The sequence below is a fragment of the Hydra vulgaris genome, chromosome 09 (assembly GCF_038396675.1).
Source record: "Hydra vulgaris chromosome 09, alternate assembly HydraT2T_AEP".
NCBI classification, from domain to species: domain Eukaryota; kingdom Metazoa; phylum Cnidaria; class Hydrozoa; order Anthoathecata; family Hydridae; genus Hydra; species Hydra vulgaris.
This window is the reverse complement of record NC_088928.1, coordinates 24,455,572-24,468,403: the sequence shown is the minus strand read 5'-3', so window position 1 is coordinate 24,468,403 and position 12,832 is coordinate 24,455,572. Positions and strand designations below refer to the sequence as shown.

Genomic DNA, 12,832 nt, shown 5'->3' with positions numbered 1-12,832 from the left:
TTGCTTTTTGTTATAAATTTATTTACAAACATTTTATTTATTTACAATAACTTTTCATTAAATTTATTTATTCATTCTTCTCTCGATGCATACGTCTACCACCACGATCTGCTGAGTTATGCAGTGAAGCGGTGATGGCTTCATTGACATCTTTGTCTGTAGCATTTTTGCAATGCCTTCGAACAGCAACTAAAATCAGTTTATTATTATTTATTATTTCGATTATACAAAAAATTAATTAATTTATTAAGGGTTAATGTCAACTTTATCAATAAGTACTTGTACTTGACAAACGGTTAACTCTAACGGAATAGCTACTTTGCTTACTTGCAATAAACTTTACAAAAGCCTCAATTGAATATTTGTTTGAGCGTTTCCCAGAACGACAACAACTCATCTGTAACTCATCAGTCATGAAAACATTCAAAATGTTTCGTACCATATCAGATATATACTTTCCACCTGCTGTTGCTAGCCAGTTAATCTACATTCAGAAAAAGAAAGTAAACAATTTAAAAGTACACAAAGGTGTATAAACACATACATAAATATATATAAGTGATTACTAAAAAATAAAATTTATATATGAATTCAAATTATATAAAAAATTGTATTATATAAAAAAAGGTTAAATATTCGAATTTTTAATTTTTCAATGGATGCAACCGGAGTTTTTATTAAAAAGTTTTTCAATAATATTTAAGTAAAACTTGCAAAAAGTGAGGCCATTTCTTCATCCTGGCATTGCAACAAAACAGCATCTAACTCTTCTATGCTGCTTGATTTCGTAAATAAACTTTCTTCAGTATGACCAATTGGCATACGCTCTATCAAATGTTTAATCTCTTTTGTCGCAGACGTTACAGATTTTACTAAATCTAATCAAATCGAACTGTTATAAGTATTTAAAAGATAGACAAATTAATATATGTACTTTAAAAGATTTTTCACCTTTAAGTAAATTTTCAATGGAGGACAATCGGTATTCAATTGACTGTGTGATTGGTGTAAGGGTGTTAGTGGAATTTTTGGTGTATGGGATTGGCAAGAACTCCTGATATAACTCAACAAAATATATTTAAAATATATTATTAGTATATCAACATAAACAATTTTAAAAAAAATTCTAGTTTAATTACATTTGTGCATATTTAAATTTAATGATCTTCAATTATAATTATTCTACTTAACAGCAAACTTATAATTACTAAAATAAAATTTACAAAAATCTTACTGAAGGTAAATTTATTTCATCAGGATCATTTAGTAATGACACAAAGCTTTGACTAGATTTTCCTTGGTGTTGCATCTCTCGAAAAACATTCTAATCATATATCAAATTTAAATGTCTAATAATAACATTAACAAATTTTAACTTATAGTATTGCTATCAAGCAACATGTTTAATACTTACAGCATGATGTGGTATTGGCAGTAATGGTTGGCTACCTGGTGTTGATGTCTAAAATATTTTATGCTAATTATTAAAATCTAGTAAAACTTTATCTAATTTAAGAAAATAAAAATTTGTTGATTGTAATCAACAAGAGTAAGCCATGTTTAAATAAATATTTTCGTTTCCACATTTAAAATAATTATTTAACATTTTTTTCATTAACGTAAGCAAGTCTAATGAAAAAAACTTGTTTTTAATAAAGTCACTTTATAAGCTTACAGAAATGACAGCCTGCTGAAGAGATGTAGGCATGTTGAAATCAGAATCATCTTCACTAGACATATTGCCATGAATTTGAGAAGCAAATAATGAAGGGGATAATCGTTTTGATGTTGTTTTCCTACGACATGAATTACCTTCATATTCTGAAGCAAGATCACTTGTTTCTTCAGATATTTTTAACTTTTCTAATGCTCTTTCCTCACAGTCTGTAACAAAGTAGTCAAAGTAGTACAAAGTAACAAAAATGTGAGTTGATTGTGCATTAAAGTAATATTAATAAACCAGGTATAACTTAAACGCACACACACACACAAACACACACACATATGTGTGTGTTTACCTGCAGTAGATAAAATTCGTATTTTGTATCTTTCCCAATCTTTATTGGGAATCTGTCTCTTCCGGCGCATTCCTTTTAATGAAGTCATGCTACATTTTGGCCACATACACTCGCTGTTTCCATTAAGCCATTCCTTTGGAACATACTCCACAGTATTGTCGTTAAGGAAATGAACAATATAAAACATATCTTTACACTGTAAAAAATATAAATAATATAAACTATTTGTGCATATTATAAAAAACTCTAGGAATTAGGAAAGATAATTTCAGTAAATATCGTTTTGGGCTGGCACAATATTTACAGGGTATTTGCCACCCTGATGACACTATGTTTACAATAGAATTACCATAATTCAATAAAAAAAAATTTGCATAAGTAATAGTAGTAAAATAACTATATAAATTCCCAATACTTGCTAGGACTATAGCAATATAAATTAACAATATCAAGTAAATAAAAAATAGGTAAAACAACTCATACTTTTCTATATATAATTATTTCATAAAAAATATCTTTATTACATAGATATAAAATTCATAAGAATGCCGATAAAAAAATAACACTAAAAAACTCATAAAAAAATTAAACATCTTTTACGCAACTGATATAAATTGGTTATACAACTAATTATGTAACAAACTGTTTTTTAAAATTAAATACAAAATTTAAAAACTAGATAAAAGTCATTTTTCAAGATTTAAATTGAAGACTATAGTGCTAAAAGTACAAATGTCTTCAATTGTTAAACAGTTCAAAATTTGATGCTGTTCAAAAACTAATAGTTTATATAAATAATTCTGGTATTTTGATCAATAACTAAACAATTTATTAGAAGCAAATGGAATAATGTAAAATATACTATTCTCACAAGGAATACACACACATTTGTTAATTATTGAAACATTGCATACATTACTATTAGAGTGTTTATACAAACCTATATGCATAAATGAAGAAGGATATGGATGGGAATACACGTCTTCATATAAAGTCATTACATTTCCATTACACACAACATCGGTAACAAACGAAGTAACACATTCCAGAAGAGGTGAGATATATATTGTCTGGTGAATGTGTAGATAAGTAAAATAAGTTATTGCAAGATGGCGATAATGTTCTGAAAATTGAATTTCTAATTACATTATTGATGCACTGTTTGAGGCAATTGGTGTTGGAATTAATGGTCTTTTTAATATGCCTTAATTTATTCTCAAAAGGAAATGATGACCAAAAGTCAAGTGGACCAAGGTTTTTTACAAACTCATCTAAATGTAAAAGACAATGAATGTTATACACTAAATTACCTTTACCATAATGATCTGCAAACGTAGTAACAAATTTCTTCAAACACCAGGAAATGTTATCCATAATTGGTAAAAAATCTGATCCAAGCATATTGAATGCTGCAAAATGGAGAAGCATAGTATGAGCATAAACACTGGGATGCAGAAAAGATCTCATGACTAATGGTGCCAAATAAATAAAAAAAGTTCTAAATTCAGTTGCTTTCCATCGGTCCATCTCAACCAATGGTCTCACTTTTCTGTGTTTAAATTCTTTAGGCATGTGTTTCCCATTTTCAACGATCTTATTTGATAAAGCAACTCGATTAGACGGTGGTATGCGAAATGAACCTTTGTACTTACATGTTGAAGAAACCCATAAAAACAAAAGTTTTCTGAACACACCTTCACATAACAGATGCATGTACTCAGCTGGCACACAAGTAACAGGAGGTACAATACTACCAATTGCCGTCATTTCCTTTTGGTGATCTTTTTCTTGAAAATTCAAAAACTGTTGATCAGTTCGAGCAGGAGCATCATGATTATCAAAAACAACCTTTCCATTAATATAGCTACCAGTTTGTCTGCAATACTCACACCCATTGTAACCATTAAAATACTTTATACCCTTTATAAATGCTCTTGCCGGAGCATCACTTACAATACAAAAAGCTCTAATAAGATACCTCTGTCCTGAAACTACAATTGGGTATTTTAAATTGTTCAAGTTTTCTACAATCCCTGAAAAATATTTATTCAGGTCATTCGGTTTATTTGTGCCAAAATAAAGAGATACAATGAAAGGCTCAAGGCAAGTACTTTCATTAACTTTTGCTAAAATAGGCCAAAATGATTTAGAGCAGGATTTGAATAAAGGCATCCCATCGATATTAAATGTTAACGTGATAAGTGTAGAATGAAAATGAGTAGCTTCAGCGCAAAGTAAATTATATCGATCTGAACTTATCCTAAAGCTTTGCAAACCAGATTCTATATACCTAATAAGTTCAGTTTCTAGGCCAAAGTGAACAAATTCTCCACTACCCATCTTTGAGATATTCAAATGGGTCGAAGAACATTTTAAAAGTGTTTTACATGATTTAGGTAACTCCGGATGTTTTGTTATAAGAATTTTTAACAAATCATCCAATGCTTTATTTTCAACATTGTATTGAATTGCCCAAACACGAATTTCCTCTAAAAGTGACTTATTTTTAATTTCTTCTGAGCTTGTATCTATGATACTTTCAAAAGAACGATAACTACCAAGGTTAATGCTATTATTGCTACTTGCTTCTAACGAAGAACTCTTGGGCTCTTCTTGATCGTAACTAACAACAACCTCATGAATTGCAGCATCTTCCTGAGCTTTTTTGTAAAAAGTATCAACTTCTTCATTAATGACAAGCCTTTTTTTCTCCTTTGACATCCCACTCCATTTTTTATCCTTTAAGAAATAATATGATACAGAAGTAATTAAAAATAAATTGTATTTTAAATGTATTTTATACTAAAAAAATGTAAATAAATATGAGTATATATATATATACATATAAATGTATATATACAATGTATATATATATGCAATGTATATATATATATATATATATATATATATATATATACATATATATATATATATATATATATAAATATATATACATACAATGTATATATATATATATAATTTTTTTTGTTGTTGAAGTATTACATCCATGTTTCCACACTAGTGCAGTTTGGATGGTTCTACAAAGTGAAATAAATCCCACAATGTAAGAGTTGAAGCAATTTTTTACAACCGGATGCCCTTCCTGACGTTAACATGAAAACAGGTTGTACTGGATTTCATGTTACCAGTAGCAGGATAACCTAACCTGACCTGAAGAATGTAAATATATTGTAGATTGTAAATATATACAATGTATATATTTGTTTCTAACGAAGAACACTCGGGCTCATATACATATATATATATATATATATATATATATATATATATATATATATATATATATATATTATATATATATATATATATATATATATATATATATATATATACGATATTGCATACTTTGTTGAGCACTATGACGATTTAGGGGTAGGAAAGGATTTCAGTACAACATATTGACCGATTTAGGGATTGCTAGATAACATATAACAAAAAACAACAACAACAAAAATATATAACTGATATTGCATGTATTAGTTAGCAATATGACGTCACACTGATTTAGGGAAACACGAGGGCTTCAGTACATAGATCGACTAATTTATATAATATATAATATATATTATAAAATATATAATATATATATATAAATATATATATATATATATATATATATATATATATATATATATATATATATATATATATATATATATATATATATATATATAATATATATATATAAATATTGTATATCTATATAGGATTGGTACAATTCTTCTATACAATATATATGTTGTCAACATGTTCTTTCATTGTGAAAATTGAAAATTCTAATACAAGGCACAATAAAAGAATATGTAGACAACAAAGCAAAAAAACTATATATATATATATATATATATATATATATATATATATATATATATATATATATATATATATATATATATATATATATAATATATATATATATATAAGATGTATATATACATATATAACTATTTGTATATACATACTTTTTATATAAATATATATATAAAATTATTATTTATATTTAATAGGTATCAAATATTAATTTAATATATAAATATAGACTTTTAAATAATCTATATGTATATATATATATATATATATATATATATATATATATATATATATATATATATATATATATCTATATATATATATATATATATATATATATATATATATATATATATATATATATATATATAATATATATATATATATAATATATATATATGTTTATATATATATATATTATATATATATATGTTTAAAAGTCTATATTTATATATTAAATTAATATTTGATACCTATTAAATATAAATAATAATTTAAATATATATTTATATAAAAAGTATGTATATATAATATATATATATATATATATATATATATATATATATATATATATATATATATATATATATATATATATATATATATATATATGATTATATATAGATATATATATATGTATATATAGAAGAAATCAACAATCTAAACAAAACCGTAGAAATAATATCAATAGATACAAAGTACCCTTACATTGTTAGCCATTTTATTTAATTCTTTTATTACTTTTCCGCTTCTTTTATCCGATTGTGTAAGATGATTATTTTTTTCTAGAAATTAAAGAGAGATATTTGGAAAAATTATTCTACTTAGTAATATTTTCCTCACTTCTTTTATGCAATGTGCATAAGGCTGATTTTTTTATTTCTTGAAATAAACTAGGATATTTTTAATAATTTATATTGAATAGCAAGCCACAAAAATTGTCATTAAAATACCGCTAAAAGTTATATTGGGTATACCCAATATAACTCTTAACAATAATATATTATTAATATACCCAATAACAATAATATATTACCCTTTAACAATAATATAATACCCTTTTACCCCCTTAACAATAATGTAATACCCTTTTAACAATAATATATTATTAATATACCCAATATAAATTTTAGCGGTTTTGTAATGCAAATTAGAGTGTTGAAAATCTATTTAACAAATCAAATTTGCATTACAAAACCACCTGAACATAAATATATATATATATATATATATATATATATATATATATATATATATATATATATATAAATATATATAATATATATATATATATATATATATACATATATATATATATATATATATATATATATATATATATATATATATATATACATATATATATATATATATATATATATATATATATATATATATATATATATATATATATATATATATATATATATATATATATATATATATATATATTAGAACCGTCCTGAGGCATCCGCTCCAGGCCTCGCGCTTAGCAAGGTCTCCTAAGCAGGGCCGTACCGAACGACAAAGACGTGGGGGGGGGGGGGGGGGAGGGAAATGGAAAAAGCGAAATTTACCGACAAGACCTTTTTTTTTTTTTTTTTTTTATAAGCCAAATTTCGGTTAACCGACAGAAGCCATAATTTTCGAGTTTTCTGTCAAAAACCGACAGAATTTTGCATATCTGTGGGGGGGGGGGGGTCACCCCCACCCACCCCCGTCGGTACGGCCCTGCTCCTAAGCTTTCCTAAGCGCAAGCAACCAAAACTTTATAATATTAAAAAATAAGCAAAAAGTTATAATAATATAATTTTGTAATAAAATGTTATATTACTTATATTTAATTTATCAATAAAAAGTTTTTTCGTTTTTTTTTCTAGCTCAATTATAATTTATTTTACAATGTAAAATAAATTATAAATCTTATTTTGTTCATATATGAATAAAATAAGAGTTATAATTTATTTTACATTGTTAGGCCTATAATCAGGGCCGCCGAGAGGGGGAGGCACTGTGACAGTTTGTCTTGGGCGGCAGCATTCGAAGGGGCGCTAAATGAGAAAGAGATACCTAAAAAAAAAAAAGTTCCTTTGCCAATAATATTGAAAAACTTCGTTAAATAAGGGGGCCAATCAAAGTTGCTGTCCCAGGCGGCGTGTCGGCTCTTGGCGGCCCTGCCTATAATAAATTGAAGAATAAACTTTATTGTTATTATTATAGATTATTTTATAAAACACTCAGTTCCTTTATAAACCTACAAGAAAATAACAATTTTGTGTTTTGCATCTACACACTACCTTTTTAGACAGTAAGAGCGCCTAAAATAACGACTTTCAAGAAGGTCTCGCAAAAATGTTATTGTCAAGGCCTCGCGTTTTCTAAGGACGGCTCTGATATATATATATATATATATATATACATTTATTTAAGTTGTTGATACCGTATAAACTAAAAAAACACAAATTTGCATTACAAAACCACTTAAACATGTTAACAAAAAAATATATATATTAAATTGATAAGCGTCTGACGTCATAAAATAATATTGCGCTTTTCACAATGGAATGAAGTAATTTATTTTAAAGTTTAAAGCGTGGTATGATGTGGCAAGATAATGAATGGCCCATATCATAACCACATCTATTTTAGCATGTGTTTATTTAAAGAGTATACCGCATTAAGTGGGATAATTATGTGGACCGCATTATGTGTTTCACACGTGGGCCACACTCATCATCAGTTTATATATCGATAAACATCTAGAATATAGTTTCACGCTTTAAATCCACTTATAAGCACTATGGCCACATGTGGCCCACATATACCTTTCTTGTCGGGTTGACAAAGAGCGGCACATCAGGCCTCTCTATTATGAAAATACAGCTTTTCGATTTCAGCTAAAGTGAAGATACTGGAGCAAAGAAAGTTTGTGTTTAAAATTGTTCAAGTTCTTTGCGTCCACCGCATTTTGGATTAAAGAATTCCATAATTTTACAACACGGTTGGTGAAAAAGTTGTTTCTTTCAGCACAGTTTCGAAAAAGTTGTGCTTTTAGTTGTTTAGTGTGTCCGATTGAAGTTGAGGGACCTGAGAGTTAACTTTGTCAATTTTACTCATGATTTTATGCTCAAAATGGTCTCCACTTTTTTGTCGTTCAGTTAATGTTGTCAGGTTAAGGCTTGATAGTCTCTGAGTATACGGAAGGTGTTTTAAGGTGTTAATATGTTTTGTGGCACGGTGCTGAATTTGCTCGAGTTTGGCTATGTATTGAGCTAAAAACAGAGGTTTGTACAGCAAATTCTAGGTTTGGACGAACGTGTGCGCCATAATGCAAAACTTTGACCTCGAAAAGCCTTCTTGAGCTTGTCAAGCATTCGGTTTCCAGCTGATGCAGCTGTGCAGACTAGTTTTGTATTGTATTATACATTAAGATATTTTTTTCTAAAATCAGACTGTAAATTCATGAAACAACTTACTTTCTGATATAATTGGTCCCTAAAATGCAGATATTTTTTCAAAACTGAGTATTACCCACGGATTGACTTTTCCATTTGTAGAATTAAATTGGTAGGAGTTTTTCATGCGTAGAATTAAATAGTAAGACGAAGAGTGGCACATCTTTTTGGTGTGATTTTGGTCAATTATTTTAAAGCTTCCTAGATTTTTGTAGCCGTGATTAAATTCGTTTAGAAAAACTTATGATAATTTATTATTATAAGTTTTTCTTAATGTCGTTATATAAATTTTGAAATTTATATAACGACAATGCCATTGAATCTAATGGAAGTTCTTTATATTTTTGTTTTTAATCATTCTATTCAAATGTTCTTAAACATTATTTGTCAAATCATCATTAAAAGCTGAAAATCTATATATTGGTTTATTGCAATGCATCAACTTTATTTCAATTTTCAAATGTTTGCCAAATTGTTTAAGAAAAATGGCTGACCATTTCAGTTTCATTCTTTCCTAAAAATTGAAAAACGCTTTACAGTTGTTTTGTTTACTCAAAACATAACTTCGGACTCCTCAGTATAAAGGAACTGAGAACTGGATAGAATTATTTGGGTTTACCTATCTTTTCATATGTAAAATAAAATATTTATTATTTATTGTAAACAAAATTGTTTTTTAAGCCTAAATTGTTTGATTGCATTATATCAAGGTTTTAGTCTGACAACTAGCAAGCATTCTGCGTGATGCGTCATTTTAGAATTTAATTTTGAATCAATATATCACATTCCGCGGGTGCGAAAATGCAGTGTTATTGTTGTAAAAATATTTTATTGCATTTTATTAAGGTTTTTGTCTAATAACTCATCTGGCATTGGTCGGGTAGCATTCCGTGTGTCGCCGTTTGTCTTAGAATTTATTTCAACATAAGAAAACGTCTATCTGCAGGTATGATAACAAACTTTAATAAAAAACTAGAAAAATCTCAACTTGGCAGAAACTAATTATGAAAACAATACAAGAAATAGTAGATAAAATATTATTAATATTTTCATCTCCTTTTTTTTTATCACAGCCAAATAGAGGCTCGTCAAATTTATAAATTTAATAATAAAAATTGAAGTATTGTATTAAAAAATATTTATATAAAATACTTACACATTTTTATATTCGCGACAGGTGACTAAGTTGACTAGGTGATTTTATTATATACTAGTGACTAGGTGATTTATTATATACTAGGTGATTTTATCATATACTAAACTGTTTAAAACATCTATTTAAATGAGTAGTTTATTTTGGTGGGTTTGAAACATTTAGACTCCCGGTTAATCCATTTCGCCATATTTTAAAATACTTCAACTCCCGGGGGTTTTATTTTGTTTTGAAATTAACTGAGGAGTTAAAATGTTTTAATCTGGAATTTTTTGGAGAGTTAATCCATTTTGCTACATACGCATAGTTCAAGAACTGTGACTATCCAAAACCTACTCCTAACCTCTGTGTTTTGTTAAGAAAAAATGTCGAGTGCTCAAATATCTAACTGAATCATGACTAGTGAGCCCTAAAAATTGTTTACTATAATAAATTTTGGATTCATCATAATTATTTTATAAAACATTCCAACATGTGCTTAAGGTGCTCATCTACCCTAAACGTAGACATTTTGAATCGTCAATAAAAGTAAAGATTTTGGTAAAAAAATTCTAAGAAAACATGAAGCAGTAAAGCTAATATTAATAAAAAAAGTTTACTTAAAAAATATCATAACTTAAACGCCATCTTAAGTCTGAAATAGAAAAATTTAAAATTGCTGCAAGAACTAAAACATTATTTTTTTTAAAAAAAGATCGTCCATAAATTACGCAACGCAAAATATATTTTAAAAACAAAAGTAGGAGATATTAAGCTCTTTTACACGGCAATTTTCATTTAACTTAATGGGCTATTTTGATTTTTTATTTAAATTAGGACCCTGCGAGGGAAAAGTTGAAACTTAATTATAAATGAGGATATGATGGTTTGTTGCAATCTGAATTCAAACAAAGTTTTCTAACTTCAGTGACTCCAATGCAAATATTTTTCGATTATCACTAATAACCTGAAAGCTGACTTACCAAATTGAAAATAAGATAATTTGGGGCAATTCATTGATTTTGTGTATACTGATAATAAGAACGCCACTAGAAAGTGTTTCAGTAATGGAGAAACACAAACTAATATTATTGGAATAGACAAAAATTAAATAGATAGGTTCACTATTTTTTAGAAGTCAAGACGGCATTTAATAAAGAGGCATTTAATCAAGACGGCATAAAATTGCCACAATTACGTGTTTATTGTTTAGATACCACAAGTTGTACGTAGAGCTGTATCCATGTTATCTTGTGTCACTGGGCATAAAACACTTGTGCATGGGCATACCAGAGCTTTTTCTGTAACCCCCTCATTTTGGGAAGGGCGGATACTTTACATGGAGATAAGTTTTGAATATAAAAAAGATTATTAAATAAAACTTAAAACCTGTTGATGAATTTAAATTTAGCACAGTATGTTAAAAAGTATATTTTATTAACTCATTGCCCTCGCATTCGGGGTAGAGGAAGCAAATAAACAAAAGTAACAATAAATAAAAATATATTATTTTATTCTTTATAAGAAAAATAATTTTTGTTACAAAATGTTACTTTTGTTACTTTATAAGAAAAAATAAATTTTGTTACAAAATGTTATCCTTTGCTTTATGTGCCCCAAGAAGAATGTTCTTGTCACAGAGCTCCGCGGAAAAACATTTAATTAGAAAGTTCACACATCCCTTACCGATGACGCAAAAAATGCCTAGACTTGTCTCTAAGGCAAGCACTCTAACAGCTACGCTACAATTTTTTAAAGTTGTATTGTCATTATCGTTAAATTTTATCAATCTATCGTCCCCATTTTATGTCCGATACATTTTTAGCGGTACTTGATGACAAGACAACGTACGTAGTCTTCTACAAGTGTCAAGCATATATTTTTTTATTAAATTCTTTTAATATTGTATTACAAATTTAATATAATTTGGTAACAAAAGAACAAAATTACTTGTACAAAAATCTTGTAACGTTAGGCTGAAGAAGGTAGTGTTTTAAATTTTTTTTAAACTGGTTTGTATTCAGTCATTTATTTAAAAAATTTTTTAAATAATCCAAAGATTTGTAAAATGAAGTTGTGGTTAAGTTTAAGGTCGTTTAAATGCTAATTAAAATCTTTCTAAGCATGATAAAGTTTTCATCAGTTAACGTTATTCAATCATTACTTTAAGAATAGCAAAAACCAATGAACTTGACATCTATAGTCGTAGAGCTGTCGATTTTTACTTTCACTATGAAAGTTGTCAAAGCAGATTGCCTTAAAAAAAAACACAGTTTAAAACAAAGTTTCATTAAATACACTTTTTATGCAAACAATTACGTTTAGCTGGTAATTATTTATGCAAGAAATATCTATTATTTCTATTTGTAGTTCTTTCATATATTAAAAGTGCTGAT

At 27.2% G+C, this 12,832-nt stretch overlaps 2 protein-coding genes across 3 annotated transcripts; both read right to left on the bottom strand.

Moving 5' to 3' along the window:
• LOC136084666 (uncharacterized) lies at nt 1-2,427 on the bottom strand. Of its 2 annotated transcripts, none has more exons than XM_065805108.1 (8): nt 2,019-2,427; nt 1,676-1,884; nt 1,415-1,462; nt 1,235-1,324; nt 952-1,063; nt 715-878; nt 328-484; nt 1-189 (listed from the first exon to the last, which is right to left on the bottom strand). In XM_065805108.1, exons 1-8 carry the CDS (start codon nt 2,203-2,205, stop codon nt 68-70), a joined length of 1,089 nt encoding a protein of 362 aa, XP_065661180.1. In that variant the 5' UTR covers nt 2,206-2,427; the 3' UTR covers nt 1-67. The 2 variants fall into 2 exon arrangements, with proteins under 2 accessions (XP_065661180.1, XP_065661181.1); XM_065805109.1 differs by having other exon boundaries at nt 952-1,054.
• Nucleotides 2,428-2,506: 79 nt separating this feature from the next.
• On the bottom strand, nt 2,507-6,703 carry LOC136084665 (uncharacterized). The gene is made up of 2 exons (XM_065805107.1): nt 6,558-6,703; nt 2,507-4,757 (listed from the first exon to the last, which is right to left on the bottom strand). Exons 1-2 carry the CDS (start codon nt 6,567-6,569, stop codon nt 3,027-3,029), a joined length of 1,743 nt encoding a protein of 580 aa, XP_065661179.1. The 5' UTR covers nt 6,570-6,703; the 3' UTR covers nt 2,507-3,026.
• Nucleotides 6,704-12,832: the final 6,129 nt, after the last annotated feature.

Excerpts from the sequence above, each read along its gene's own strand:
- LOC136084666 (XM_065805108.1), bottom strand. The coding sequence starts at position 2,205 with ATGTTTTATATTGTTCATTTCCTTAACGACAATACTGTGGAGTATGTT. Across the intron at positions 1,325-1,414 it reads TGCCAATACCACATCATGCT|AATGTTTTTCGAGAGATGCA; the intron begins GTAAGTATTAAA and ends ATATATGATTAG. Across the intron at positions 190-327 it reads TTTTGTAAAGTTTATTGCAA|TTGCTGTTCGAAGGCATTGC; the intron begins GTAAGCAAAGTA and ends AACTGATTTTAG.